General features: G+C 52.6%; 10 protein-coding genes and 2 non-coding genes across 12 annotated transcripts; 6 read left to right on the forward strand and 6 right to left on the reverse strand.

Annotated features, from left to right (window-relative positions):
• Positions 1-1,735: 1,735 nt before the first annotated feature.
• On the forward strand, positions 1,736-3,745 carry B0H65DRAFT_440171 (uncharacterized protein; the record flags this gene model as incomplete). The annotated part of the gene is made up of 1 exon (XM_062825465.1): positions 1,736-3,745. The coding sequence occupies one exon, from the start codon at positions 1,736-1,738 to the stop codon at positions 3,743-3,745; it is 2,010 nt and encodes a 669-aa protein (XP_062684545.1).
• Positions 3,746-4,294: 549 nt separating this feature from the next.
• B0H65DRAFT_519329 (HotDog domain-containing protein) lies at positions 4,295-5,321 on the forward strand (the record flags this gene model as incomplete). The annotated part of the gene is made up of 1 exon (XM_062828715.1): positions 4,295-5,321. The coding sequence occupies exon 1, from the start codon at positions 4,599-4,601 to the stop codon at positions 5,319-5,321; it is 723 nt and encodes a 240-aa protein (XP_062684546.1). The 5' UTR covers positions 4,295-4,598.
• A 220-nt stretch (positions 5,322-5,541) lies between these two features.
• On the reverse strand, positions 5,542-6,760 carry B0H65DRAFT_546307 (uncharacterized protein; the record flags this gene model as incomplete). The annotated part of the gene is made up of 3 exons (XM_062829440.1): positions 5,542-5,717; positions 5,808-6,487; positions 6,570-6,760. The coding sequence occupies 3 exons, from the start codon at positions 6,758-6,760 to the stop codon at positions 5,542-5,544; spliced, it is 1,047 nt and encodes a 348-aa protein (XP_062684547.1).
• A 642-nt stretch (positions 6,761-7,402) lies between these two features.
• B0H65DRAFT_457290 (uncharacterized protein) lies at positions 7,403-8,039 on the reverse strand. The gene has a single exon (XM_062826349.1). It carries the CDS (start codon positions 7,975-7,977, stop codon positions 7,747-7,749), a length of 231 nt encoding a protein of 76 aa, XP_062684548.1. The 5' UTR covers positions 7,978-8,039; the 3' UTR covers positions 7,403-7,746.
• Positions 8,040-8,463: 424 nt separating this feature from the next.
• On the forward strand, positions 8,464-10,752 carry B0H65DRAFT_537402 (uncharacterized protein; the record flags this gene model as incomplete). The annotated part of the gene is given in 3 exon segments (XM_062829072.1): positions 8,464-9,677; positions 9,735-9,834; positions 9,850-10,752. The coding sequence occupies 3 exon segments, from the start codon at positions 8,677-8,679 to the stop codon at positions 10,750-10,752; spliced, it is 2,004 nt and encodes a 667-aa protein (XP_062684549.1). The 5' UTR covers positions 8,464-8,676.
• Positions 10,753-10,818: 66 nt separating this feature from the next.
• B0H65DRAFT_506691 (general substrate transporter) lies at positions 10,819-12,443 on the reverse strand (the record flags this gene model as incomplete). Its single annotated transcript, XM_062828080.1, has 3 exons — positions 10,819-10,863; positions 10,893-11,776; positions 11,885-12,443. The coding sequence occupies 3 exons, from the start codon at positions 12,441-12,443 to the stop codon at positions 10,819-10,821; spliced, it is 1,488 nt and encodes a 495-aa protein (XP_062684550.1).
• Positions 12,444-13,276: 833 nt separating this feature from the next.
• B0H65DRAFT_t128 lies at positions 13,277-13,382 on the reverse strand. Its single transcript has one exon. It is a non-coding gene; the product is annotated as a tRNA-Met (tRNA).
• Positions 13,383-13,760: 378 nt separating this feature from the next.
• Positions 13,761-13,849, forward strand: B0H65DRAFT_t96. The gene has a single exon. It is a non-coding gene; the product is annotated as a tRNA-Tyr (tRNA).
• A 1,618-nt stretch (positions 13,850-15,467) lies between these two features.
• Positions 15,468-18,037, reverse strand: B0H65DRAFT_440176 (uncharacterized protein; the record flags this gene model as incomplete). Its single annotated transcript, XM_062825466.1, has 4 exons — positions 15,468-16,264; positions 16,288-16,399; positions 16,454-17,185; positions 17,288-18,037. 4 exons carry the CDS (start codon positions 18,035-18,037, stop codon positions 15,468-15,470), a joined length of 2,391 nt encoding a protein of 796 aa, XP_062684551.1.
• A 2,733-nt stretch (positions 18,038-20,770) lies between these two features.
• B0H65DRAFT_421290 (chalcone-flavanone isomerase-domain-containing protein) lies at positions 20,771-22,138 on the forward strand (the record flags this gene model as incomplete). The annotated part of the gene is made up of 2 exons (XM_062824333.1): positions 20,771-20,898; positions 20,932-22,138. 2 exons carry the CDS (start codon positions 20,771-20,773, stop codon positions 22,136-22,138), a joined length of 1,335 nt encoding a protein of 444 aa, XP_062684552.1.
• A 248-nt stretch (positions 22,139-22,386) lies between these two features.
• B0H65DRAFT_112416 (thioredoxin-like protein) lies at positions 22,387-23,316 on the reverse strand. Its single transcript, XM_062820594.1, has 2 exons — positions 23,121-23,316; positions 22,387-22,834 (listed from the first exon to the last, which is right to left on the reverse strand). The coding sequence occupies exons 1-2, from the start codon at positions 23,218-23,220 to the stop codon at positions 22,560-22,562; spliced, it is 375 nt and encodes a 124-aa protein (XP_062684553.1). The 5' UTR covers positions 23,221-23,316; the 3' UTR covers positions 22,387-22,559.
• Positions 23,317-24,384: 1,068 nt separating this feature from the next.
• B0H65DRAFT_506694 (uncharacterized protein) lies at positions 24,385-27,129 on the forward strand (the record flags this gene model as incomplete). Its single annotated transcript, XM_062828081.1, is given in 4 exon segments — positions 24,385-24,477; positions 25,343-25,501; positions 25,777-27,075; positions 27,085-27,129. Coding segments are annotated over 4 exon segments (1,596 nt in total).
• Between the last annotated feature and the right edge of the window lie 71 nt (positions 27,130-27,200).

The raw sequence follows: 27,200 nt of genomic DNA on the forward strand, positions 1-27,200 counted from the left end.
CCCTTCGCCCTCTTCTTTGTTCCTCGTCACTGCTTGTCTCCAACACTTATCCACCCCACTTGGGTCTGACTATCATGTCTCAGCTCTCCTTTCGAGTGCGGTCCCGAACTTCCAGAACTCTGTCTTGTTGAACATCTACACAGCGGCTCTGTCTTGTCTGTGTCCTACAACCACCCGCCACCCTTTTGAAAGACCTGAGCAACAGGAATGACAAGCGTACCCACCGTCCAGAGAGAGCTTACACAGGTACGATAGCAAATAGCTGGAAGTTTCCGGTGTTTGCTACTCCAATTTTCCGTTTCACGGATTCCTATCGGCTCTTGCTCATCTCTTTTATATGTCATGAACCCCCCCTGACATGTCAGATGCACACTTCCATTGTGGCGAACGCCTCAATATGCAAGATCTCTTTGACAGGAATGCACCCCAGGATAACTCCCAAGACGTCACGGAAAGGCCTGGCTGGTTGCCTTCCCGCTCCACAACGCATTTGATTGGGACTGCAGGCTTGCGTTACCTGCACAACGGCAAGCTACGTATCGTGAGCTGCAGGAACCAGAAGCTATACTGACTGACCAGGGGATGAGCTCCTAACGCAAGCTCCGAATGACCGAGACAGCATCATCCTATTTACTTGTCTGTTTACTTCCATCGACTACTGACTGATACATACTATCCTCGGTTGTATTATGTCCACAAGTGCCACGTCTGTGATTCAGGAACAGGACAACACCCCCTCGTGCGTATGAGACATCTTCGTCTTATATCATAACGTATCATGGCATCCGAGCATGGTAGCACTGGCCTGAGGTTTCCTGGATGGAGATGAGACACGATTGCCAATATTCCACCAGACAGCACACTCCCACATGGCACAATCAAGAGTTCAAAAGTCCTTCCTTCCCTTGGCGTCCGACGGGATGAAGCGGGTGCTCATCCGGAGTTACATACAATCGCACAACCCGTTATTGCTCAATGGGTCAGTGACAATTCGGCGACTTTATGGATAGGCCCTTTCATACAGGAAGATCACAAACCGGGAATTTTCCTTACGGTGACTTCCCATTTGATGTTGGGGTTTGGTCATTGCCCTGTTGTGCCTGGCCACGCGGCCTACCCCGGGTAAGGGCCTGCGTAAGGTTGAGTAAACATCTTTGCGATGGCCACCTCGCTAACATAGCGACTAGGAGCTGAGATTTCACGGTTAACCGGTACCCCCAAAGGGTTCCTGCTGCCCAAGGAAATACAAACCTAATGACGGGCTCGGAAAGCCGCATTTGTTTCCCTCAAGATATGTCGTCTCCCCGTCATTGCATGTCCTGCGGCCGGGGCGAAGACCTATGGCCAGGGGCTCATATGCTGTCCTTCTGATGCCGGCAGCCGGATGCTGATCGAGTCAATAGATGGTACAATGCCACAGGAAGACAGGAGTGAGCTACCTGACAAAGGATATCTGGGAGTGTCTGTCATGAATCGGGGTGGACATGAGAAAGGCTTAAGGATATATAAAGCTTAAACCATCATGCGAGCATTCGCCTTTCATCAGCATTGCTTCTGTAGGTACTGCTTCTTCTGCATTGCCATTCCTTCTCCTGGCTCCCTGTTTGAACTGTAGCCACGATGCTTGTATTTGTTCGTCTTGCTCTGTTGAGCATAGGGTACGTTCCACTCCTATGTCAAAGACCTGAGAGGTTAAGAGACTGATATTGAGAGAAGCTTCGCCGCCGTCAATGGCATGCCCAACAATCTTGGACGCCGCCAAGGGTATGGCCAGAATAATGGAGAAACGTGCACGACAACCCGCACCATAACGGTTCCCGTTACCTTGGTGGACTATACCTACACCACCATTACGATCTCCGCGAATACAGGAGGCACGCCGATATTCCCATCAACTGTCACCGTTTACTCTGGCTGTCCGAGCTCCTTGAGCAGTATCCCTGGGTTGTCATCCAATTCCGCCAGCTCCTCCTCGAGCAGCAGCACACCAACTGGTTTCTCAACTACTACAAGTCCCAGCCAACCCAGCTCCAATACCACATCTAGTGCTACATCAACTGCGTATACTTCTAGCGCCCTTTCACTTTCCTCATCGTCCCCCCCTATTCCATCAAGCAGTGGCACTGCATTCCCATCTGGCGTATCTACTACCCAAACGGGCTCCCCGTTATTCGGCAACTCAACCACCTATGCTGTTACATCGACTTCATCGGGAAATATTCCCGGAACAGGCTCAACAGCCGTGCCAACCACCAGCAGCTTTACAGGACCCTCCAGCAGTAGCTCATCCTCTAACGAAACTTCGACCCTGAGCACTCGTCTTCCCATCCCCACCAGTCTTCTTAGCTCTTCTTCGACGCCCGCCGAGACTTCGTCCACTTTCAGTTCATCATCAGAAGTGACAGCCTCTTCGAGCAGCAGCAGTGAAAGCAGTGTGGTAACATCTTCCACGTCACTCGCGTATGGCTCGATTAGCTCGGTTTCTACCAACACGAGAGCCGATGTCGACTCTACGTCAGGAAGGACTCACACCATAGGCACGACGACCGTGACAGTGACCCAAGAAGTCACCGCGACTGTGGACGTCCCAAATGAACTGGAAACTACCGTTACCGACAAAGATGGAGACTCTCCTTCTACCTCGGTCGTAGTCCTGACATCCACAGGCCATATCACTGTCACTATTACGCCTGGCACCATTTCCTCTACAAGTATTCCGGACATCGACACAAGCGCAGCAGATGCTCTTTTCACTACTACCAACTCTGCTGTTCCGTCAGTTGTTGATGGTGCCCCGGTCAGCTACACTGAAAGTGAAGTCTCTTACCAGTCTACTACGAGCTATGAAGCGACTTCTTCGTCTTCAATTGGTAGTAGTGTGACGTCCGGCGATGTCACGACTGGGATATCGACAACTGAATATTCGACTAGCACACAGGCAACAGAGTCTGTGACTGGGTCTTCAACATTACCTGGGAGTTCGGAGTCTACCACGGCGTCAACAGTCTTCAGCTCAATCCCAGTATCCTCGACCGGCACACAATCAACAGATTCTGTGACTGAGTCTTCCACGACCCCAGGGACTTCAGAGTCTACTACAACCCCAACAATCTCCAGCTCCATCCCATTATCCTCGGCCAGCGATTTCCCTTCATCAAGCGAAGGAATTCCTTCAACTACCCTTCCCAGTAGTAGCACGTCTTACTCGTCCAGTGATGACAGCACACCAGCTTCATCAGTCACTTCTGTGCCTGCCAGTGACACGTCAACTCCTACAACTTCTCTGTCATCGCTCTCAGCCACCGAGACAATCACGCCCACAGTTACCTCTTCGTGGTTGACAGGTGTTCCCGCACCCTCTTCTACTTCGATCTCACCATCCACCAGCCAAGACTCCTCAGACTCCATCCCAGCATTGTCAACATCATACGACAGTGGCTATAGCTTTACGCTTCCGGCGTCCTCTTCCGAGACCTCAGAAGCTACTACTTCGTTCGCCAGCCAGACGTCGTCGGGGATCCCTGAAGGTGTCAGTTCAACCGCTGCGGTTACGGGATCAGAAGAAACCTTGACGACGCCGTTCCCGACCACACTGTCCACGATATCCGTCCCGTCCTCCTCCCAGTCCTCTGGCGATGATTCGACAGCGACTTCTTCTGCTGAGGGGAGCGAGAGCACTACTTATGGTGCAGAGCTGAGGAAGATTAGTGGGGGTCAGGACTTGGGTCAGATTCAGGGAATATAAGATGATTGGTCTTGGTTTATAAAAGTAGAGATGCCCTGGCTTTTCATTTCTTTTGACTGCGACTATTGCAGTCTAGTTATTGTTGGTGAAGATGGAAAGGAACAAGAAGAGTACGGGTTTGAAACTGTACTTCCTTATGAGACAGGACGTGATAGGTCTTAAAGAAAGAAAAAAATCACCTTTCACGGTCTCGCTTCATTTATGGCCAAGGCGACGTCATCTGCTTAGTACCCTCTTGTCTCCAGTGAATGATGCTATATCAATTGCAGTTGACTGCTTTGTTTACCTACCCCCTGAAGGAAAAGGAAACAGTGGAAAGAGCACTGCCAAGCACGGTGCTAAACATTACAGACCAATACTGGTTTGTTAGTTAGCTCGAGACCTCGGGTCAACTTTCCTAGGCGTTTTGATATCTAATGGATTCGTTTCTTTCCATGGCCAAAGCGTGATCTTATCTCGAATATGCTATTTCCAAAATTTAACATGTCATATTGAATCTTATTGATCCCTTTCCGATCCGTACCTAGCTATTCATATTGTCCTTGCAAGGTTTGAGATAGTTCGGGATAGATTTCGTCCAGTATGCTAGGAGTACCAGGCTAACAAAGAAACCAACATTGGATTGTAAAACCGCTGCAAGCCGGCCCGAGACGGAGCGTTTTGGACCACACCCCCGCAAAAGTCCGATGTCACCTCCGGTCGGGTCCCGACTCCCGTCCCCCACCTCCGAACACGTCATTGAAACCCAAACAACACAACGACAACCACAATTCCGCAAGCAAAAGTTGTTCTCAACGCAACAAGAACTTTTGATCAAATCATCACCCAATTGAAGCCCAATTCATAAATCATAATGGCTGAAAACAACGATACCTTCACCATCGCCGGCGGGGACATCCCGGTAGCGTCGTCATCAGCAACAGCACAAGCCGAAGCCCAAACCCAGACAACGGAATCATCAAGCGACTCACAACAACCCTCAGTTTCCCCCGAAGAAGAAACCCTCCCCTTTGCCCCCTCCCTCTCCACATCCGTCCTCCTCCCACTTACCCCCACCACCTCCTCCGCCCCCGCGCTTACCCACGTCCAGCGCGTCTGGGACTCCATCCGTCCCAACTCCGCCATCTACAACCTTCTTCTATCCGACATCGTCCTCGTAGCCGCCGTCTCCTACCCCACCGGCCGCATCCTCGCCCATTTGACTTTAAACCCAGTCCACCTCAACAGCAAGCGCATCCTGCACGGCGCCGTCAGCGGGACGTTGTGCGATTGGGCCGGGGGGATGGCTATTGCTGCCAGCATTGCTGGTGATGAACTCAAAGAGGGGGAGAAGGAGGGGGAGAGAAAGATGACGACGGGCGTGAGCACGGACATGCATTTGAGTTATTGCTCGACGGCTAGGGAGGGAGATACGCTGGAGGTGGAGGCGTGGGTTAGTAGGCGCGGGAGGAAGTTGGGGTTTACGGGGTTTGAGATTAGGAAGAGGGTGGAGGGGTGGGAAAGGGGCGAGAGGGGGGAGGTGGTGGTGTGCGGGAGTCATACCAAGTATTTGCCTTTTGGGCAGAAGAGGGAGTAGAGGGAGTGAACTGGTTGTGTAAGGCTAGGGACGGATGTATGAAAGAGTTTTTTGTTCGAGAGAAAGCATGGGGATGAAGAATAGCTGCCGGTTGCTCTTTTACATCGGGTCGAAGTTTACCTGGTAGGCCTTCATGTTATCGGCTTTTTGTCTGTTGAAGTTTAGCGGTGACAAGCCGCATTGTTTATTCCTTTACGATTCAGTACCTTTTACAAACTCCTCAAAGTACAGCGGTAGCATTGGGAGGAGAGGCGACCAGGCCCGGATGGTTGAGCGGCGCCGAGGTCAACAAAAAGCTGTACTTCCCCGTCTTCTTGCACGCCTCGCCGAGGGCGTCAAGATCCCACAGCTCGCCAATGGACATGCCGAACATGGTGAGGAAATACCTGTGGAGGACTGTCATTGCTCACTTGTCAGTATGTATGAGCTCATCTGGGAAGAAGCGGGAAAAAAAGAGAAAAAAAGGGAATGGACACCAAAACTCACCAAGATCGCACCCCGTCTCCTTCGAATACTCAATCGCCTCAAAAGCAGCAGAATCCCCCGCCACAGCCGCAAACCTCTTATTCCACACCCACCTCGCCGTCCTCTCGCTGCCCTCCACGCCCGCCAACTTCGAGTCCGCCATCTTCCCAAAATCCTCCGGCGTCGGGTTCTCCATGACGCTCGTCATCCCCGTCCTCACTAGCAACACATCGCCCACTTTGAACTCGACACCGAAATGTTTCGCCGCCGCCTCCAGGTCGTCAAAAGTGATTTTGTACCCGTCTAGCGGATGCCATTTTGGTCCTGTTTCTCCCTTGGAGTTAATGACCTCCTCGGCGTACCGCTTCCAATCGATTAACACGCCCCGAGCCACTAAGCCGCCCCTTGTATGCCAGCGGTCGATGGTTGGGAGCAGACCTTCCTTTTCGTTTTCTTTTTTGGTAGAGGTAGTAGAGGACAATTTCTCAACAGTAGGCACAAACCCATTATACGTCTCTCCCGAGTGCGAATGCGTGACGTGACACAACGAGTCCCACTGCGATGAGTACTGCGTGTTGAAAGTGAGCGAGTCGTCGAAGCCGTGCAGGCCTTTGGTGCCCATTTCGGCGGGCAGGGCAAAGGGCGTGTGGACGGGGGCCTGGCGGTGTCCGAAGGGAAATTTTATGGCGTTTAGGGACCAGCTTTTTGGTTGAAGTGATTGTGTTAGTAAGGTAGGATTTACAATAAGAAGACAGGCGCTGGGACAAGAAGGGCAAGACGAACTTGAGAGAGACCGAGATGCCATGTTGAACTTCAGCAGCTGCGGCTTTGACGGTCTCGGGGGTGATGAAGTTCAGAGTGCCGTAGATATCTTTGACGCCGTCTTTGTCGAAGAGACCCCAAGCACATCCCTGGGGTTGACCTTCAACCTTGGGGAGGTCGTCGAAGTCTGGGTAGAGTGTCTTGGCGTCCATGGTGAGGGTGACGGAGTGGGTTGAGGTTGAGGTTGGTAGTGATGTGGGAAGACCTCAAAAGTTCAAGATACGTGGCTTTGAGTTGAAGTTGAGGAAGAACTGAGCGGTGCTTGCGTGTGTTGTAAGAGCACCGTATTTGACCGGAGACGAGGTGTCGTTCGTCGTGGACATGGGTCAAGGAGTAAGCACAAGTGGAGCCCCGTCCGGAGTTCATGACATGGCTTTTGCGGGAGAGGTCACTAACACGCTATAGACAAGGGTGGTCAAGACTCAAGACTAAAGGGTTATGCCCCACGATGTTCACGTCTCCTACACACCGCGGGCCGGAGAATTCCAAGTCCCCGATGCTTTATAGAGTAGTTGCTTGAAGGCTGTAACAAAAATATGTAATCTGTAGCAGACTTTTGGTGATATTTCCATATCGAGAAAACGGAGGGGTTGCTGGGTTACATGTAACCTCAAGGACGAACAGAAAAGGAAACATTATCCGTCTTGGCTGCAGTTAAAGGTAAGGTAGTATATTCCCCACGTTTATAAGTGGACGTTAAATACATGAAGCACAATGCATGATCTGTGATCGAGCGGGAAAGCATGTTGTTATTTTCTTTTTCTAGCCTTTTCTAGACGTTGGTGCAGAGCCGCCTCCAGTCAGGATCTTTTCCGATCTTATAATGCATGGCAGGATCTTGGGGGCCATGTGGAGGGGCCAAAGGGGGAGGGAGGAGGTGAAAGCTGCTGGAAAACAACATGAACTTGGGGAACGCCCGACCGAATACGATTACGAAATATAAATGAGAAGTGGAAATTGTGATTCCGTGTCCCTTACAAGTCCGTGAGTCCGTGAGTCCGTGAGTCTGGCCGGCCTTTTGAGGAGGTGTGTAGCGGATCTCAACCCCATGCACATTGAGTCTCGAATTCGGTTGCCATGGTATCGAATGAGAAGGCGGCTGTAAAAGTTAGCGGCAGATGGCTTTTGTGGTTTCTTTTTAGTTCTGACCACTATGAATCAGGCTCGGCCGCTCCCGTACCTTGTTCATTTGGTACAATATTGTACCTCTATCTTGAAGTTGAGCGGTAAGAGATGGTAAGTTACTGTTTACCAATAGATTCAGACCGAAGCTCGAGATACGCACGATCTTGCAAAAGCCCAAGTTCATGGACTGATATTCAGGCACGAACAGAAGTATGGAGAACGAGACTGCGAAATAACTCCGCATTGTCTCTTTTGATGCAGGTACCTGCCTGTCTCCTTGTACAAAATCCGGTGCTATATCGAGTGATCAACAGTCTCTACAGCAAGAACCCTGTGAGGATGTCGAGCTTGTCCACACCGCTCTGTAACTTTCTTTCTTCGTGAACACTGGTACCGTTCACATCTTTGCGGACTTTATCCAAAACCAATCAACTTATTTTCCGCTACGGTAGCGGTTTCACAACAGATCTGGCTCTTTGGAGGATCAAGTGAAGTTACCCCCAGCGTAACATGGCTTCACCATCTTCCTTCTCTCTCAGGAAGCCAAGCCTCTTGGCTTCGTTGTGGAGAAGTCGGTTTCACACCAAGAAGGTGGATCCGAATACGACACAAGAGCTCGCTTTCGCTTTCGGGAAAAGCCCCCTGTTTTTCCCAGAGAGAGTGAGACCTCAAGGTGTATGTTGTTGATTTTGAACGGCGGGGAGATGGCTCCTCTTCCGGTACACGGTCCGTGACATTACGTTCGTTTGGTTACTCCTCTGGTCGTCTCCATGACTCGGTGTAGTAGGATGGCAGATGGATCGATATATAGGCGAGAGGCCGGAGTGCCCAACATGTCTTTACAAACGAACCACTGGTCTCTGCTCTTCTACAGCTACATAAAATCTTAATCACCATCCTCCACCTTGTACCTAAATTCTAATCAAAGCCTTCTCACAATACCATGACGGCAGACTCAACAAACGATGTCAAAGACACCGTCACCAATGGCGCCCCCAGCGGTGCCAATGGTCAATCCCAACTTCCCACCGAGGAAGACATGACACTTCTCCAGCTCCAACAAAGATATGCCGAAGAAGCTGCCAAGCGCATCCGGGCGGACGGCCCTACCCAGTTCCTCGACCTCACAGATGCCGACACAGACCGGTTCAAGGCCATCGCCGAGGATCCCTGGGCCGACCACGCCGCTCTCAACGCCAAAGAGACAGTCAAGGACGGAGCCGCCTATAAATTCCTCTTTCTCGGTGGCGGATACGGTGGTCTCATATTCACCGTCCGCCTCATCCAGGCTGGTCTGATCAACGTGCCCGACGATGTTAGACTGGTCGATGCCGCGGGCGGTTTCGGCGGCACCTGGTACTGGAACAGGTATCCAGGACTCCACTGCGATGTTGAGAGTTACATCTACATGCCACTGCTCGAAGAGACAGTGTATATGCCCAAGCAAAAATACGCACCCGGGACCGAGCTCCGCGAGCACGCTGATCGGATTGCCACCCAGTTCGACCTGCACGACAAGGCCCTCTTCCGCTCAAACGCAAAGGCAGCGACATGGGACGAGGAAGAGAAGCTTTGGACTGTCCAGGTCACGGAGGGACGGGGACCAAATGAGCCGAGCAGAGAGTTGACACTCAAGTGCCAGTATCTGCTGGTTGCTTCAGGAGTGCTCAACGTCCCTCATGTGCCCAAAATTCCTGGGCTCGAGGGATTTGGCGGTGAGATGTTCCACACAGCCCGTTGGAATTATTCTGCCACTGGTGGCTCCTATGAGAACCCGGATATGGAGAAGTTGAAGGACAAGCGGGTGGGAATCATTGGAACCGGCGCGACTTCTATCCAGGTCATTCCGCAGCTGGCGAAGTGGGCAAAGGAGCTTTACGTGTTTCAGCGAACACCATCGGCTGTACATCCCCGTGATCAAAAGGCGACAGATCCGGAAGAATGGTGAGTGACTCCTTTTATCAAACATTGACAAGATAAGCAGCGGCTAAATCAAAACAGGAAGTCAAAGATTGCATCCAAGAAAGGCTGGCAGATGGAGCGCGCACTCAACTTTGCCGCACACATGAGCCTCGCTGCCAAAGAAGGTGAAGAGAACCTAGTAGACGACGGATAGACAAGAATCCCCGCCTATTCTGCCCTGATCGGCTCTCCTGGGTATGGCCTCGTCGAGCCTACTCCCGAGGCGATTGGCGCGAACGTGGCACGCCTGTACAAGATGGATACCCCCACGGCCGAAACTGCTCGTGCTCGCGTCGACCAGATCGTCAAGGACCCAGAAACTGCAAACAAGCTCAAAGCCTGGTACCCATCATGGTGCAAGCGGCCCACCTTCAGCGATATGTACCTCCAAGCCTTTAACGAACCCAACGTTCATCTCATCGATACAAACGGCCAGGGCATCGAAGCGGCGACAAAGGACGGTCTGGTCTTTGCCGGCAAGGAGTGCCCGGTGGATGTTCTTGTCCTCAGTACTGGTTATCGCTCGCCGGCCTTTGGCAACGGCAACCCAGCAGCCAAAACCGGTATCGAAGTTATAGGTCGTGGAGGCTTGTCGATGGACGAGAAGTGGAAGAATATCGGCTCAGCGACTCTTCACGGTGTTGCCACCAGTGGGTTCCCCAACCTGTTCTTTGCTTTTGGCCCGCAAACCGCTGCCACAGCCAACTTTGTCACGATGCTGGAAGTGGGCATTCAGCACACTGCACACATTTTGGCCAAGGCAGAGGAAAAGGTGGGTGCCGGCTCGCGAGCTGTAGTTGAGGTTACAAGGGAGGAGGAGGAGGCTTGGACGATGCAGGTCATGATGCGTGCCCCTTATTTTGCGACCATCATGGGCTGTACCCCTGGATATCTCAACGGGGAGGGCCACTCTGCAAGACAGGACCCGAAGGACATGATGAAGGCGAGTAGGTCGTCAGGATGGAGTGAAGGAATGCTGTCGTACATCAAGGTACTCGAGGAGTACCGCAGCGAAGGGTCTCTGAAGGGTATCGAGGTCACTGCCGCATACAAGTAAGGAGATTGCAGTTGACTGTTCAATGACATGAAGGAATTGAAGACCCCATGGTTAATCACATGACCCTCACACCGTCCTTTCAGTCAAGGCAGGTGCTTCTTTCTCCCGATGCTCGACGTGCCGTGATGTTCTGGTGATACCTTGCCGTTCGTTCCTTCCGCACGAGATGCCACAACGTCATCAACCAGCGGACGCTCCACGACATATGAAGAAAACTGCCTGGCACCCACGCGCTTCTCAAACAGTTCATCCAATTGCTCCAAGCTTCTTCCCTTTGTCTCGGGCACAAACACCCACGTCCAAACGGCCAAGATCAGATTGCTTCCTCCCCAGATGTAACCATACTTTGGGGTCCAGTTCAGCTTATCCGAATTGATAAAGTAGGGCGAAAAGAACGACACCATCCAGCCAAAGAATGCGTTAATCCCAGCTCCGGTTCCCACCGTCTGCGACCGCAATCTTTGCGACGGGATCTCGGCCGCCAGAGCAATGAGCACACCCGCCTGTCCGAAGCCTGCCACCCAGCCGTATACGATCGACAGCGCAACCAGTCCCTTTGCGGCCCCCGCACCATTATCCGTCGCAGTGTGACTGCCCGACACCGTGTATATAATGGCCATGCCGAGCCACATGGCTGCCGACCCAATGGAACAATAAATGATCAGCTGGCGGCGACCCCAGATGCGCATGGCCGAAAACGACAACATGTTCCCCGTCAAGGCGATGACCAGGGATATCATGACCCAGTAAAATGGCTTTCCGACCTTGGCCATCATAAACAAGTACACCGAAAAGCCCGCCATGAACGTGATTCCGGTGCAAGTTCCGCCGATGATGCACCCATAGCTGAGCAGTGTCCTTCGCAGATCCGTACCACGAAACATGCCCTTCAGATGGATACCGGCATGAAGCTCCTGTTCCATCTCGTACGCGCTCCTGATATCCTCGACTTCTGCTCGAAGCAGCGTTTCGTCCTTGATGCCTCTCAACCGTCGAATGGCGTTGATCGCATTTTCATCCTCGCCTCTCATCACATAAAACCTCGGCGTATCCGGCAGAAACAACAGGAAAAGAGTCAACAGTGACGGCACAATGTACATCACTCCCAGTGGTATCCTCCACGACGCAGAACTTTCCCTCCCATTCGTGTAGTTATCCACCAAGATCCCAAACAGCGCCCCCAGCGAAGTCTGTAAGACTGTCATCCCGAGTATCGGTCCCCTCAACAAACTCGGCGCTGACTCGCTCACAAACATGACGTTATACGGCACCAGAAACCCATTCGACATGCCCAGCAACAAGCGACCCGCATACAGGCCCCCGAGATTCTCGACCCCAATCATGATCGACACGGACAAGAAGGCGAGCGCGCAGCCAATCCACAACCCCAATCGCCGCGAGATCTTCGAACCCAGAAAGTAGATGGCAAAAGCGGACATGAAACTCCCGATGTTGATGAGAGACTGGATCAGCCGCTGGACGTTGGTGCTGATGTTATAGCCGATGGGAGTGTGCGGGTCGACATGGCCATAGATCTTGAGGAAGCCGCGCATAGACTGGAAACCGGCGATAGCGGCGGAGTCGTAGCCATATTGGAAGTAGGAGAGTGTGATGAAGAAGGAGATGGCTATGATGCGCTTTTCGGCCCAAAACCGGCTATGGCGGGCGGTTGTGAGTTTTTTGGCGAACATTTTAAGCCCGTTCCGCGTCTCTGCAACAAGCTAAACGTGGGAGAAGAATCGTGAAGGACCAGCTGCGAAAGGGAGGACAGACACGTTATATCAACCTCTTATCATCCTCCGGCCGGTCGACTACCGCTTTCGAGGTAACATCTTTGACGACACCGGTCTTCGATCTGCCAAATATCTTGCATGTTATTGAGTCCGAGATTCTGATATGCCGGCGAAGCCGCTTTCCCCTCAGATGCAAGGGTCCAGTCACCGTCCTGGATTCGATATCAGCCGGCTGGGCTTTATAGCATCTGGACGGTACGCACAATTTAAACTTTCGGTCTGCAGCCAACGCCGTTGCAACTTTAAAGTTTCTGAGACTTGTGTAACCGATGCATCGTCACATGATAACAACGCGCGTCAAGAAGGAGAAGGCTTTGGCAGCGATGCATAATGGCTGCATCTACGCAAGCAAGGAGATGAATGCGATGGTTTCTTCGGGAGATTCACGATGCTCTGCGACATCTTCCGAGCTCGCAACGCCCTAACATCGTGGAGTGTCTAGTCAGACCGCGATAGTCCGACGACAACAAGCGTCCCGTGCCGTTGCTATGACGACAATCAGAGGCCCACAAAAGGGGCCCTTTTTCGCACCAGAATGGCCAATTTGTGCGTCGTGTATTTGGTATGCTAGCCGACGGGTGAAGGTTTAAAAACAATCGCGATACTTCAAAGGATTGCGCTTCTTCAACGGAAAACCAAGGGGAACATTGTCGTTGGTACTGGGGAAAAAGAAAGGGCGGGACAGGCTCCGCAACCTGACGGGTGGAAAAAGAAAAAATTGGCAAAATAAATGGGACCTGGGAGGCTCGAACTCCCGACCTCAGGATTACTCTGATTTTTTAACCAGATCATACAGGGGTATGAGACCTGCGCGCTAGCCAACTGCGCCAAGGTCCCTTGATGGGTTGTGAGCTTGCCCTCGGATTTTATGCTTATGAAATCACAACAGTGTCTTTGTTGGAGGAGGTTTGGCTCGCACTTCGCAGAGCAAAATTGCGATGCCTCGGCCGGTAGACATTTGGACGCAACATACAGTGAACGTCGACGTATCTTCTAGTGGTATTACCCCCAACTCAGTACTATAATCTCTAGAGAATGGATGAGTGATGGAGACTTACTCGAGAATTGCAAATGGTGAAGGACGGAAATGGTACTCATGTTTGTGTCCTGAATTTGTTTCGACTTTCGACACCTCAAATCTGAAATGTGCACCGCAGCAACGACACATGTCGGAATTATAAGCACTACTCCGCGGCCGAAACTCCAACAATAAAACCCCTTGTGGTGTAGTTGGATATCACGTTCGGCTGTAATTGTTTAGATTGTATACCGAAAGGTCACCGGCTCGATTCCGGTCGAGGGGAACTTCTCTTTTTTCGTCATTTTCGTCCTCTTTTTCCCGAGGACGCCTTTTTTTTTTTTTTTTTTTGCTCTTTTGCGTTGTTTTTTTTCTGGGTTCGGTGTCATGCAAGCAGGAGGAGACCCACTCGTTCTGCAAGATCGGTGATCCACACACGACGGGAGATTTCTTTTCGTGGTGGCATGGGTGATCCTGACTTCGTCTTTTTGTCTGCGTTCCAATGAGCCAAAGCCAATGTTCGAATCTGCTCTGTCGAATTTGAACCATTGCCCGCCCACTGGTGCTGTGTGAATGCGCGCGCGTGTCGTCTAGTAACTTTTTGCTTCGGATTCGCCTCAAAAAGGATGACAACTCTGCCTGATAGTACCAAGATGCCGACATCAAAATCAACATGGTCACTTTGCTTCCAGAGCTCTCTCTGTCTGCCGGCCTATGTCACCCATGTACCGGATTTTTGCCCCTAGTCGAAGTGAGGTGAGATTTAGTCGACGCTCTCATAATGTAGACTACCTCGACGGTTTGTCGTCGTGGACAACGAGAAGGCGCCAGGCCTCAATCATTCCAAGTGACCAGAAACCTCCGAATCTGACCTGAAATGACTTGTAGGTAGATAATGGCACATTCAATGATGAACAAACATATCCTGCCCGCCTCAAAATGAACCTTCCAAATCCCCCTCTTCTCCATTGATTCACCAGGCCCATCCATCCATTTCCCCAGACCCCAGATTTGCTGCTCCGGTTCCTGCATGTAAATAGTCTCATGGGGAAATTCGATTTCATGATACATATCGCGCATTTCTTTCGATTTCTCCCTCGATCCCCGCAAGTGTTACGAAAGGGTTTATCGCTATTGGTTGTTCGGAATAGAGTCTGAGAGAGTCTAGATCTTTGAGGCTTTGAAGCTAGTTGATGTTAGTATCCACATCGCTTGTCAGGTCCGGGTACGCCTCCCATGCTCTCTGGGGCCCCAGGGACCAGGGGTTAGCGTTGAGAACTTGAGCCAGCTGAATGAGGAACTTTGATATTGGGCCATGTTTTCTCATCGGCTTATTCATTCAAAGTGGAAGTCACATACAGAGGAGCACTAGAAGTGATTGGTAGGTATTGAGGACTTCGGAGAGAAAATATCTATTAGACCTTTATAGCTTTCTCGTGTCTCCGTTCCGTGTTGTACCCATCTTGTGCGTATCATCGCATCGCATACGTTCTGTTGTTGGCGTGAATTGCCTGCCCCCCTCGGTGCCCCGTTTCTTTTCCCAGGCACGCTGAAAAAAATATCAAGCTAAAATAAAACCAGATACGAACAACTGGGATGTAAGGGAAGTCATCAGGTAAAGGCATAAATATCAATCTTCTAGCCTAATATCAATGGGTAACCTCTTAATTCCTCGAAAGCCGCGACGCCCGGTATAAGAAGAATAACCACTTGGCATCTTCTATCAACACAAAGTGATCATCATAAAGTCATTGATGTGCTCCGCTACAGCCTGCGAAGGATTCCAGTCAAAATTTTATGTATCCCACCAACCACCAGAAATAAAACGTATCCCCATCCACTCATCCACCGGAAGATAGCAAGAAGCAGGGGTATTAATGCTCAGAATGAAACCTCAACGCGCGCTACACGGGCGCCCCTCCACTGCCACCCGCATCAGAATTTCGGTTCCCTGTGAGTATCGCCAGCTCGATGTTTTCCATCGGATTTGGCGCCATGGCCTGCGATGCACCTGGGTTTTGAGATGTTGCTGTGCCTGGTGAGTTCCTGGCAACTCCGGAGTGATGGCTGCTCTCGGCGATTGTCGAGTCCAGCCCAGTCGCTTGGCCAACTAATGGAACATGCGTAGGGGTCCCAGGAACGGCACTGGATTCTGTCGCCCGCACCGCCTCGTAAAACTGAAGGCCATGAGGTGGTACGGCAAAAGGCTGGCCAGGGACAAAGTGGAAAGGATTCGTGATAAGGTGCTGTTGTGGCTGTATCGCGGGTGGCGGTGGTGGCAGCAGCTGTTCTGTGGATGCCACGCCCTGAATAGGGAACGCAGTACCACCCATAACCGCATGGTGATTATGAAGCATTGGCTGCGTGTCTATCACCATCTCGCTGCCATCTTCCAAGCCATCATCGTCGTCTACCGCATCAGGCTCGCCATCGTCAATGAACGCAGCTGCTACGGCATGGTGACCAGGTGGAGTGACCTGCATTGGGTTGACTGCTGTTCCTGGGAAAACAGGGCCGGCTCGGTTCGGTACTCCTTCGTCGATTGGTCTTGCACCACGAGTGATCTCCGTCAGATTGTGCTCGCTGTTGAGGTAGCGCCGAAGATTGGTCACACCCTGACCGGAAAAGACGCAGAAAACAGCTCTCTGATGTTCAGTGAACTCTGTAGGTTTTGTTAGCCCTTGAACCTGATCGTGAATCGCTTGGAAGGGATTATCAGCATACCAGCTGGTGCCTCGCGGCAGAAACTCTCCAAATCCTCACGCAGGAACGCTTGGACACCCGTAACACTCAAGTGGGTGAGACGAGGGCATGCATTCAAAAGTCTTAGGACACTCTATGGAAGATATTAGTATCACAACCGAGATGGATATGTCACGATTCTACTTACCCTTAATGTCAAGTTGGTGCAATAGCTCAGATGAACCCTCTCAAGGCTGCTGTGGTGCATACTATTGTAACAGTCCCCGGGAACAAGATTGCCGTCAGCATCTCTGCGAGGCCGGCGCTGGTTCGCCCTAGCAAGAGCATAGACACTCTCGTCTGTGATATTTGAACATTTGACCAAGCCAATGCGCTTAAGCTTGGGCAGAGTAGCAAGTCTCACGACAGAATCATCTGTCAAATGGACGCAGCAACCGAGATCAATGTATCGAATCCGGTTGCAACATTGAACTAGCCGTTTGACAGCCTCATCTGTGATGTTTCCGCAGTGGCCCAGATGGACATAGTGCAGATTCTTGCCCAGCCTGGCGATAGCGAACACAGCAGCATCTGTGATGTTACGGCACTTTGCGAGCACGAGGTTGCGCAGGCGAGGAGCTACATCAATGATCTTCTCAACGGCTCGGTCCGTCAGTCTGGAGCAAGACGTCAGGTCTAGGATTCGGAGTTGCTCGTAGGTCTTGTTAGGGGGTAGGGAAAGGAATGCCGAGTCGTCGATCAAATCGCAACTCGCGAGGCGGAGCTCTCGAAGAGCTTTGCCTTTAGACATGAGCGCTGTAACTGGGTCGTTCCCAATCAGGCGACACTGGTGGAGATCGATCTCGAGGATGTTGGGGCAATTCTCAGCAAATGCGATGACGGCCTCGTCAGTCACCTGGGCACACTCGTTCAGTTTCAACTGCATGGACAAAAGACGTTAGCGTTTGCTTTCATGCCCAAATTCTTCACCACCAAAGGCAGAGCTGCCCCGTTTGAGCGCGATGTAGTGGAAAGAACCTACCCTCTTGATAAATCTGCAGCTGTGCGCCAACTCCACCAGACTTGCAACTGAGATCTTAGTGCAGTTGGCGATATTCAGGCCCTGTAGTCTGTGGCACTTTTCCGCCACGGCGTTGATAGAAGTTTCCGTGATGTCTTCCATGCCAGAAATGTCGAGAGCCAGGAGGCCAGTGTTGTTCTGGAGCAGTTTGAGGAGACCAGCATCCGTGATGCGTTTGCAACCAGTCATGGTCAGTCGCTCGACACGACTGCACATCTCCAAAGACTCGACACTGCCATCGTTGAGTTCGGGAGCCAGGGCCGACAGGTTGAGTCGCCTGATGAAATGTCGGTAGGCGAAGTACGGTCGTGGCGCACTGAGAGTTTGGCAGATGGTCGTGTGTCGTTCCCAGGACGAGCAAGCTGGACGGTGCCACAGAATTTCCACTGCATTCCGAGCCCAGGACTTGCACGTCAGCATGACATGGAGAATATCTGAGGAGGTTGTGAGTTTGACGAAGATGGCGATGAGTAGTTCGTTGGGCAAGCGATTAATAGGCGCTACACGGCACTCCTCATCGGCGACTTGCATGTCCTCGATATTGGGAACGCCTAGCGACGACTGGGAGTCGTTCGCGCCGAGAAAGAAGTCGGATTCTTCATTATCGACGGGCGGAGGGGTGCTCGACGACGAGGTTGATCGCGAATCGTCTTGAGCCAGCTGTTGGGCGGCCTCCGAGTTGGCTTCGGGAGCCGCGTCCCCTTGGGCCATCGGTGTTCCCCGGTCGTCGGCGATTATGTCGAGAGAAGCACGTAGCCTCATGATAACAGCTGTGCCAGTCTGGTGGCAAGCGAAGGGAGATGTGAGAGAGTTGAAGAAGTTGTCGGAAGGGAGGGCGACAAGAGGCAAGGCGATGTGATTGATGGCTGACTAAGTAGGCGCGAGGATCGGTCGATTGCTCGTCGGGGTGGATGAAGGTTCTAGGGGGCCCGGGGCCGCAGGTCAATCAAACACCAGGTGATGGGAGCCTCTGCTTATTGAGGGGCGGACAGTGGAAGGCTAGGAGTGACGAGATGGTCCTCAGGGAGACGGGAGGGAAGTCGGGGCGGCGTGAGCGGAGGTAGAGGATTCGGTTCAAGTTGGTCAAGAAGCCGCCGAGATGGGGTGCCGATGGGTTGGTAGCACTGGTGCCTCCTATCCTAGAGGCGTGCTATTTATTTTATCCTAGTACATACAAAGAATGGATGGTCGTTGTTGGGGGAAAGGACGAAGTATTGTCGAAGATGGCGATTTCAGTTGCGTTGCAAGGTGAATGGGGCCGCTTGCTTGAAGAGGATGCTCGGCTCGGGCTGTGCAAGTGAAGATGCCCGGGGCTTATTGTTGGTACGTAGGGGGAAACAGCGACACTGGCGTAGCTGCATGACTGTGCAGCGCATTCACTTTGGATGGAGGTGCTTTTAAATGCGGATGGAAAGGGAATGGGCGAAACCTGGCTGGCAGGCACAAGGCGAGACAGGGCAACAGGAGTGGGGAAAACACTGCAGCGTCAGTGAGCGACAAGCAGGCAGTATCCATTCCCCGGTCACGCTCTCGGGTCACTGCCGTTCTCAACGGTTGGGCGTAAACTCCAGCTCGTCTTGCTGATGTTCGTATTCTTCCTGGAGGGTTTGATCATGTTCTTTCTTTAAATTTCTAATACGTATTATGGCTGGCCCGGTTTGATGGCCAGTTGGTAGGCAAGAATGGCGGGCCGCTATAGATATCGCCGAGCCAGATGCCATGCAGGTTACGCCATTGTAGCAGTTACTATTCAGGGGATGGGCAGTGGAGGTCAGGTCCCGACACACGCCAGTCCTGTCGCTACCTTATCTAGCGTGGTGTAGACGCAGCGGGCTGTCTATCGGCGGCTGTATAGTCATTGTCCCTCTTTGCATCCACGTTCTTGAGCTTCCATGCATGTCTCCATTGCTCTCATAAAACTAATATCCCACAGATAGTCGTTGCCATGCTGTTGGCTTGGGAAGAGACGTGACAGTTTGGAAGCAAGTAAGCAAAACAATAGTCGTGATCACTGCGCACCGACACATCGAGACATACGGGAGACTCCAAACTCCAGAGTCCCCAGGTCTGGACTTGACAAAGTCCGGTGACTGTCCTGCAGCCTCATGACATACATTGTGTGTAGGCCCCTCTTATTGATGCAACAACACAGATCTCGAGAGCCATCAGCTGGTGCAACTCTGTGACATCAAACCATCACAATAGGTACTGGGGGGAGTGGGCAATTCGGATATTGTCAGCAAAGACAAGCCAATTTCCTCCTTTGATCATCATAGGGCGATGGCTATACGGTGGCCACCAAGGTTCAGCTAGCGAGTGATTGTCCGTCCCATCCGAGACCCAGCAATTTTCGGTCGAAAGTCTGGAGTTTGGACGCCGTTTGTCAATCTCGGAAAGACGGGCTCGGGATGGTGGCACTAGGTATCTCTCAAGAATGTTGTTTGGAGTCAAGAGCGTGCCATGTTCAGACTTCAGAACGCAAGGAAGACGACGAGCCCAAGCTGCACATTGAGGTTGTATCGAGGTCGCGCGGGAACGAGACGAACCCAGGTGCGCAACGGTTATTCGCCCATGACGCTCTGCATGGCGCTTAGAGCACGACGGTGGCTGGCCAGTGGGAGTTCAATAAATGATGTTGCGAATCTCGACCTCTGCCCGGGATGCTTTGGAACTTGCGTTCAGTTGGTGAGGCCTGCGCTTTGTTCGCATACATACCTCTTCATAACCCCGCGAAGGACCCTGGTTTTGTCACTTCAGCTCGTCCCGCCTTAGCTCCCCCTGTTCGGACCGTATCACTAATGGAGGGGTGACCTCATATCTCAGATACTGTAGGGTTACTATCGAAGAGATTGGTGATGGGAGCGAAAGAAGGGAAGGGAGGGATATGGATAGACATAACCAGACCACGAAGCAGATGGAGACGGGGAAGAGTTGTTTGCGAGATCGGCCACCGAGCAAAAGCACGGGCAAAGAGCATGGAAGCGGAGGCTTGCTCAGTCCTTGCCTTTGATCACCACTCGGCTTTGCATCCGAACTCCCACTCCCCTGGAAGGACCACTCCCGCCGGGCATAAGTAATATGCATATCTCGGAATCATGGGGCAAACGAAGTATCTTGATCAATATCGATAACTAGCACGTAGGTATGCATATCTCGGAAGCAGGTGCCCTAGGGAACTATTATTACAGTAGGTTTGTACGGCAAGAAGGCCATCGGCAAATTCACTTCTAACGATGCCCAGAGGTCGCATTCGTTATCGTCCTGCATACTATTCGTCTTATCAAACTGTTAGTAGCCTTAACAGTTTGTACCAATTTTGCAACCACTTTCCTTGACAATCAGAAAACAATTCGAGGCCATTCAGTGGTTTTCTGTTAAGCGTCTGAACACACAGAATGCCCACCGCTGACAGCTGCGGAGCTTGGCTACACTATCATCGCCATGATGTCAATTTCGTCTTCTGGTTACGGAGCTAGAACTAGTATCACCGAACTCAAGGCTTCTAGACCCCAGCACGAGGTCTTCAGGAATTGCAAAAGATCGTGCGCGGCGCTCGGCCATGAGGTGAACCAGTCAAGTTACTCAATTGATCTCTAATTACACAGAACAGCCCCGAAGCTGCGACAGTTCACGACTACAATGCTTCGCCAGTCGACCTTCAAGCAACTGCTCAGGTCCCTTGGATCCGCGGCCAAAGCCGCAACACGAACTCCCGCTTCGCGCCGAACCTTCCTGAGCCCTCCGCGAAGCCAACCCAACGAGCACCTCAACCGCCTCGACGTCAACAAGCTCTCGGAGCAACAAATCAAGTATGCCCGCAACCGCCGCGCCTTCCTCTGGACGGGGCTCTTCTGCAGCGTCAGCTCCATGATCTACGCCGGCTACCTCATCAAGCTCGAGCTCGAGAATTCGCCCGTCCAGGCCGACTCCAGCCTGCCGTCGACCGACCCTCTGGCCGGCACCAACGCCGCCGAGCGCAAAGTAGTCGTGCGCGACGAAGAAGGCCACGAGCTCGTCCCGACCGGCAACAGCACCGTCCCGACCTTCCCGCGCACGCTCGAGCTCGGTAGCTTTGAGGGGGCCATCGCTCCCGGCGCCTCCGCCTCGGGCCTGGCCACGACCATCACCGGCGCCGACAAGACCGAGTACACCCTCGTGGGCTTCGGCCTGCGCACCGTCACCTTCGTCGGCATTCAGGTCTACGTAGTCGGGTTCTACGTCGCCACCGCCGACGTGGCCTCGCTGCAGTCGGCGCTGACCAAGAAGGTCAATCCGATCGCCACGACGCTCGTGCCTGGTGAGCGCGACCAGCTGCGCACCGACCTTCTCGACCCTGCCAAGGGCGAAGAGCTCTGGGATGGCCTGCTGGCGAACGGAATCCCTGCGCGGTCCGTCTTCCGCGTGATCCCCGTGCGCGACACCGACTTCCACCACTTGAGGGATGGCTTTGTGCGCGCGATCCAGGCTAGGGCTGGCAAGGTCGAGGACGAGCAGTTTGGCGAAGCGATGAAGCACTTCAGGCAGATTTTCAATCGCGGGAAGGTTCCGGCGAAGAAGGAGCTTCTGTTGATTCGTGATGGAGAGGGTAAGTTGATTGTTGTGTACGATGATGGCGGCAACAAGAAGGAGGGAAGGCCGGCAGGGAGACAGTTGGTTGGAATTGTTGATGACGAGCGCGTCTCGCGTGCCCTGTGGTTGAACTACTTGGCTGGTAAAAAGGTTGCCAGCGAGCCGGCGAGAAAGAGCATTGTTGAGGGCATCATGGAGTTTGTGGAGAGGCCAGTTGGAACTGTTGCAGCCCAGGTGGTATAGACAATATACGGATAAAATGAGATCTACAAATATCTGGGCCGAAAAATGATCTTCGTGAAAGAATATAGTATGCATGAGATGCCTTTTTTAAACCACAAAGTCACAATTCAAGCATCGTATACGTTTGGCCATGATGTTCGGATATTCCAATGTTTTTGTTTCCGCAAAATGCTTCAGACGAATAGCCGCCGTATGATAGATCCCTGGGTATCCGATCCCGCGATTTTAAAAACTAGCAGAAGTAGAGCCCCAATGGCGCCACGCACACCACGGGGTTCCCTTGATGCCTCCCACCATGTGAGCCTCTCGAGCGCCTTTCCCCTTGGCCAAACCCTCTCCCTGTAGAGGTTTCTTTCAAACCAGACAGTCGTGTTCTTCGTAAACACCGATATTGTTTCCATCGTGTCTTGCGGAGAGCGACTTAGAGAGCGCCAGCCTCCTGGAGGAGCTCCTGGATCTTCTTGCCGTTCTTGCCGTTCTTGACAACAGCCTCGAGATCGGAGTTACCGCCAATGTGCTGCTTGCCGATGAAGATGTTGGGGACAGTGCGTTGGCCGGTCATCTTGAGAAGGGCGTCCTGGATATCGGAACCGTCGCTCTCCTGGTTGAGCTCGTAGGTGGTGTACTTGGCATTGAGGCCGTCGAGGATCTGCTTGGAGTTGGAGCAGTAGGGGCAGTAGGACTTGCTGAAGACAACTGTTTGCGACGATGAACCGTTAGCAATGGGTTGCTTCATGCGGCAGACAGCAAGACATCTGCAATTAGCTGCATGGAGGAGCGATCGGAACAGCGAGTCTCCGCAAGAGATACACGATCAGGGTTCTCGAGCGAACGGTGCATGCACCAGACCGTCGGACTCGCGCACACACATGGAGCGCACGTGTAGCGGCCCGTGCCGATGCAGCTGATGACTTCGCGCGACTTCATGCCGCCAGTGCGCAGGGGAACGCAGAAAACGGTTAAACGTGAAGTAGTCACATACCGACAGCGTTGTCGTTGATCAGCTGCTTAGCCTTCTGAGTAGCGGCGTCGGACATGGTGGATGTTGTGCTGGAGAAGAATCGGCGGAAGATGAAGGACATGGAGGTTGCGCGGGGTTGAGGTCCAAAAGGAGCGATATATATACAAGCGGGAAGGGAAAGGGTTTTATGTTGAACAGTTGGAGAAGGTCGGTTGGGGAAACTAAGCACTGCAGAAAGCGAAGCGTTTGGAAGGCGTGTGTGACCGTGTGTCAAACTAGGGTGGGCACAACGGGATAGATATGAGGGGTGGGAATGGCGATTGCGACATTCGGTGTGAATTTGTCACGACTCCAGTTATGGAAGGCTCCCTCATATCACACTTTCGGCGCGCAAGATGCCGCAAAGTCGCCGACTCGATCAGAATATTTGCGGAGTAATTCCAGTTTCCACATTACTAATGGCAACAATTCGAATTCAATCCTACCGGTTGAAGTCCGCCGGTCTCACGGTGTGTCTCGAGCATCAGATATAGGGACGAATGTCGCCATCATCTCTGATTTTTGCGCTCAACAATTCAAATCTTTGCCGTCTCGACTACACGGCTCATCCTTGGAGCTTGCATGGACACAAACAACCCAATGACGCAAAGGCATTTCCGACCGCGCGATTCACCCGCGATTCACCAGAAAGCCATCTTCGAATCCCCGCCGTTATCTTAACTCCCCGTTCCTATGACCCCACTTCCCCAACCTTCAAGCCACGATGTCTGTGCTGAGATTCGGCAAGCCTTCGCGCAAGTGTTGAAGTTGAAAATAAAAAGAATCTCGGATCTATAAGTGCCGATGACATTGCTCCTCACTAGTATTTTCGCATTCTCTAATAATTCAAGGGTCTTGATGCCTCGGTACCCATGGCGATAAGAAGAGGGCAGTCCGCAATCGGCCGAGCTGCAATGCTGACAGGGACTTCATCAAAACAGCGAGGATAGCCGCCATCAAGGGTTCCACTCGGGACGCCGACTTCAGCCACGGCCAGCCGGGGGCAGTTGGTGTCCGGTCTGGTGAAGCGAATACAACGCTTCATACCCTGGATCAGCCTGGCAAGCCCGGTCCTTTCCAGCACTGTGCTCTAGAGAACTCAAATCGGACCAAATCGCAAACTCTGGTGAGGCGGATAATCCGGCGTTTCCCATTGGAGCGACGATGAAGCTATTCACAGCATGTGAGGGGATCAGAAGGTCGGCAGCCTTGGACCCGGCCATGACTTCATCTGGGAACGAAATGCATGTCATCGACTTTGTTGCCGCCACGGCATCGTGATCCCTGGCTTGGTCCCTGTCCACATTTCCCCAGAGCCGAGGGCCAGACGGCTCCACGGGTCTTGGAAAGTGATGCACGTGAGTAACCCCGACGCTCTTATTCCAGGTTCGGCACAGTGAACCACGTTTGCCGGTTGATCATAGACTCCGTGGTGAGTTTTCAGCCAGTTGAGCTCTCCAACGCGCACTAGAAAACGAGGCGAAGAGAGGCTGAGCGGAAAAGATTAGCGTCCTCTTTCTTTCGACGTTACCCGACTCACCCGACACTGACAGTGTACGATTCTCTTGAAGATGAGGCGATGACTGGAGGTGGTGTCCCTACCTTAATCTCACAACAACAGCCCGTTGAGTTCACCAATGGCTTGCCCGATTCGAGGCCCTGAAGCGGCTTGTTGCAGGGAGCCACATAACATGTAGAGGCATGATGCAAGACCCCAAAGATACTTGGAGTGGAGATTACAAGTGGTCGAAGAAGAAGTCTGGGGATCTTACAGATTTGAGAACAATGTCTGAAGAGACTGTTGAGCTCGTGAGATGAACACCATGAGCCAGTTGATGAACGTGCAAGTCATGACGGATTACCTAATGATACCAATGTGGCCAATGGGAGCAGTTTCAGAAGGCACCCCGGGGCAGGAGTAACGGGCAAGCTTGCCTTGGCCTTGGGAGTTGGGGCCACTTTTAGCGGCTCCGTGGGTTCTTCCCTTTCGGACGGGTGTTCAGATGAAAAGTTGGGATCCCGGTCGCGCTTTCAGGCTCCATGTGCAACCTTTCCATCTGACTTCAAAACTGTCCTGACACGAAAAACCGCCACCGTCCACTTCAAGCTGCACCCTCAAACCTCAAACATCAACCCGAACCTGGTCTCCCACCCTGTCCGCCGCCATCCACACCATTCGCACCCAACCTTGCCGGCATTGCTAGACTTGTCCAACCCAATCGGTTGTGTTGCCAAAGACGCCCACTCCCGCATCTGCGCAACAGCCTGAAAAAGGACCCTTGGACCCCGAGGCGGTGATCGTCGTTCTAATCGTCATTTCCCTACCAATTTTGAATACGGGTGTCAAGGACAACTGGTCTCTCGTACCCTTCTTCGCCAGCCCACGAAGAAAGAAAATTACAGCCCCAGCTTCGCGATTGGTCTCACGCCCTTCTACCCATCTAGATCTTGTCCGCCGTTGATTGCTCGACGCCTGCGGCCAAGTCGATAGCAGCGCCGTATCATACGATCTCACCAGTCAAAAAGGTCAACCCAATTACCCCCCAAACCGGCCAGATCAACTATAATAGACTTTCCAGATTTCCACCTTTTCTTCTCTCTTTTGCAGCAGGTCAACGGCATACTGTCGTAAGACCAGCCCACAGTCGCAAAAGTGGCTTCCGGAGGAGATTCGGCATCGTCAGGTGCCTTGATTGCCCAGCTTGCCAACATCACGTCCTTCTTAAAAGTTCCGACTCAGTTGCAGCCTTACCTCGAGACCACCGCTGAGCATCTGGCCTCAGCTTCAGAGTATCTTCAGTCAGCGACCGGTCTTTCGCCCACCCAGGTCTACACTGCTGCCGCCGGTACACTCCTCGCTCTGAGCGTCATCCCCGTCGTCGCCGCCCGGAAATCCAAAAGCAGAAAGGGAGGAAAGATGTCTTGGTGGGGGCGCCCCAGCTTGTCGTCTTGGAACTCGGGTTTTGGCCAAGGGGGTGTGCCGAGTGTGAGTGAGGAAGATTTCAGCTACATCACTACCGAGGATCTTGACAGTCCTCGGTACAATCAACGCTATGACTATAGTCGGTCACTACCGGCTCTTGTTCCGGGTACCAGCAGGTACGAAGAACCAGAAGACGACGCTCTAAACATTGTTTACAAGAACGCCGTGTACCCTGAGGGGTTTCCTGCGTACTCGATTGGCGACGGCAAACTTCTGGTCAGTGATGTGAAGGAGCGAGTGAAGCTGATCTTGGGAATTTCCGATCGCCACGGGAGAATCCGTCTGTACTACAAGGGTCGGCGCTTGAGGGATGATGACAGGCCTGTCAGAGAGTATGGAGCCAAGCACAACAGCGAAATCACGGTTACGATAAGCGAGCGTGAATCCGAGAGCAGCAGTGATGTGGGGAGCGATGAGATTGTTATCGTTGATCGTGACGGGCATGAGGTCCGCGAAGAACCTGAGCCGTCGAAGAAGCATCGCAAGAAGCGCAGAGGCAGGACCAGGGACGAGCGCGGTGCCCGCAGCCCTCAGAGCCCGCAAGAGAATGCTTCAGATGTTGGTCTCAGAGTGCCGACTGAAGATGCTCGGAAGAGGGCAGCTTCACGAGTTCGAAATCACTCCCCTTCAGCCGAGTCCGGCTTTTCGGCAGCATCCGGGGTGTCCGGGGTCTCGGCAATCTCCGCTATCTCGGCCGGTAGCGTCACTCGCGCCAGCCCGGCCTCAGTTGCCCCGGGCGGTCCCATCGAGAAGCTCGATCAAATCGCCGCCCACTTCAACGACACACTCCTGCCATTGTGCCGACAATTTGCGGCCCATCCTCCTTCGGATCCTAAGAAGAGATCAGAGGAGCACCTCAAGCTTTCAGAGACGATCCTACAGCAGGTCCTCCTGAAGTTTGACGATATCGAAACGGGAGGAGATGTTGCAGTTCGCACAAGGAGGAAAGAGATGGTGAAGCAGTGCCAGGATATTCTGAAGACGCTCGACGAGGCTCTCAAGGCATAGTATGGATGGTCATAGGCGCAGTGCCCGGATTTTTATCATTTTCAAGCTTCATGATCGGCATGAGAATGGAA

The sequence above is a fragment of the Neurospora tetraspora genome (genome assembly GCF_033439725.1).
Source record: "Neurospora tetraspora strain CBS 560.94 chromosome Unknown B0H65scaffold_2, whole genome shotgun sequence".
Lineage (NCBI taxonomy): Eukaryota > Fungi > Ascomycota > Sordariomycetes > Sordariales > Sordariaceae > Neurospora > Neurospora tetraspora.

Coding starts and splice junctions, on each gene's coding strand:
- B0H65DRAFT_457290 (XM_062826349.1), bottom strand. CDS start 7,977: ATGCGGAGTTATTTCGCAGTCTCGTTCTCCATACTTCTGTTCGTGCCT.
- B0H65DRAFT_112416 (XM_062820594.1), bottom strand. CDS start 23,220: ATGTCCTTCATCTTCCGCCGATTCTTCTCCAGCACAACATCCACCATG. Junction 22,835..23,120: donor GATCAACGACAACGCTGTCG/GTATGTGACTAC, acceptor CGTCGCAAACAG/TTGTCTTCAGCAAGTCCTAC.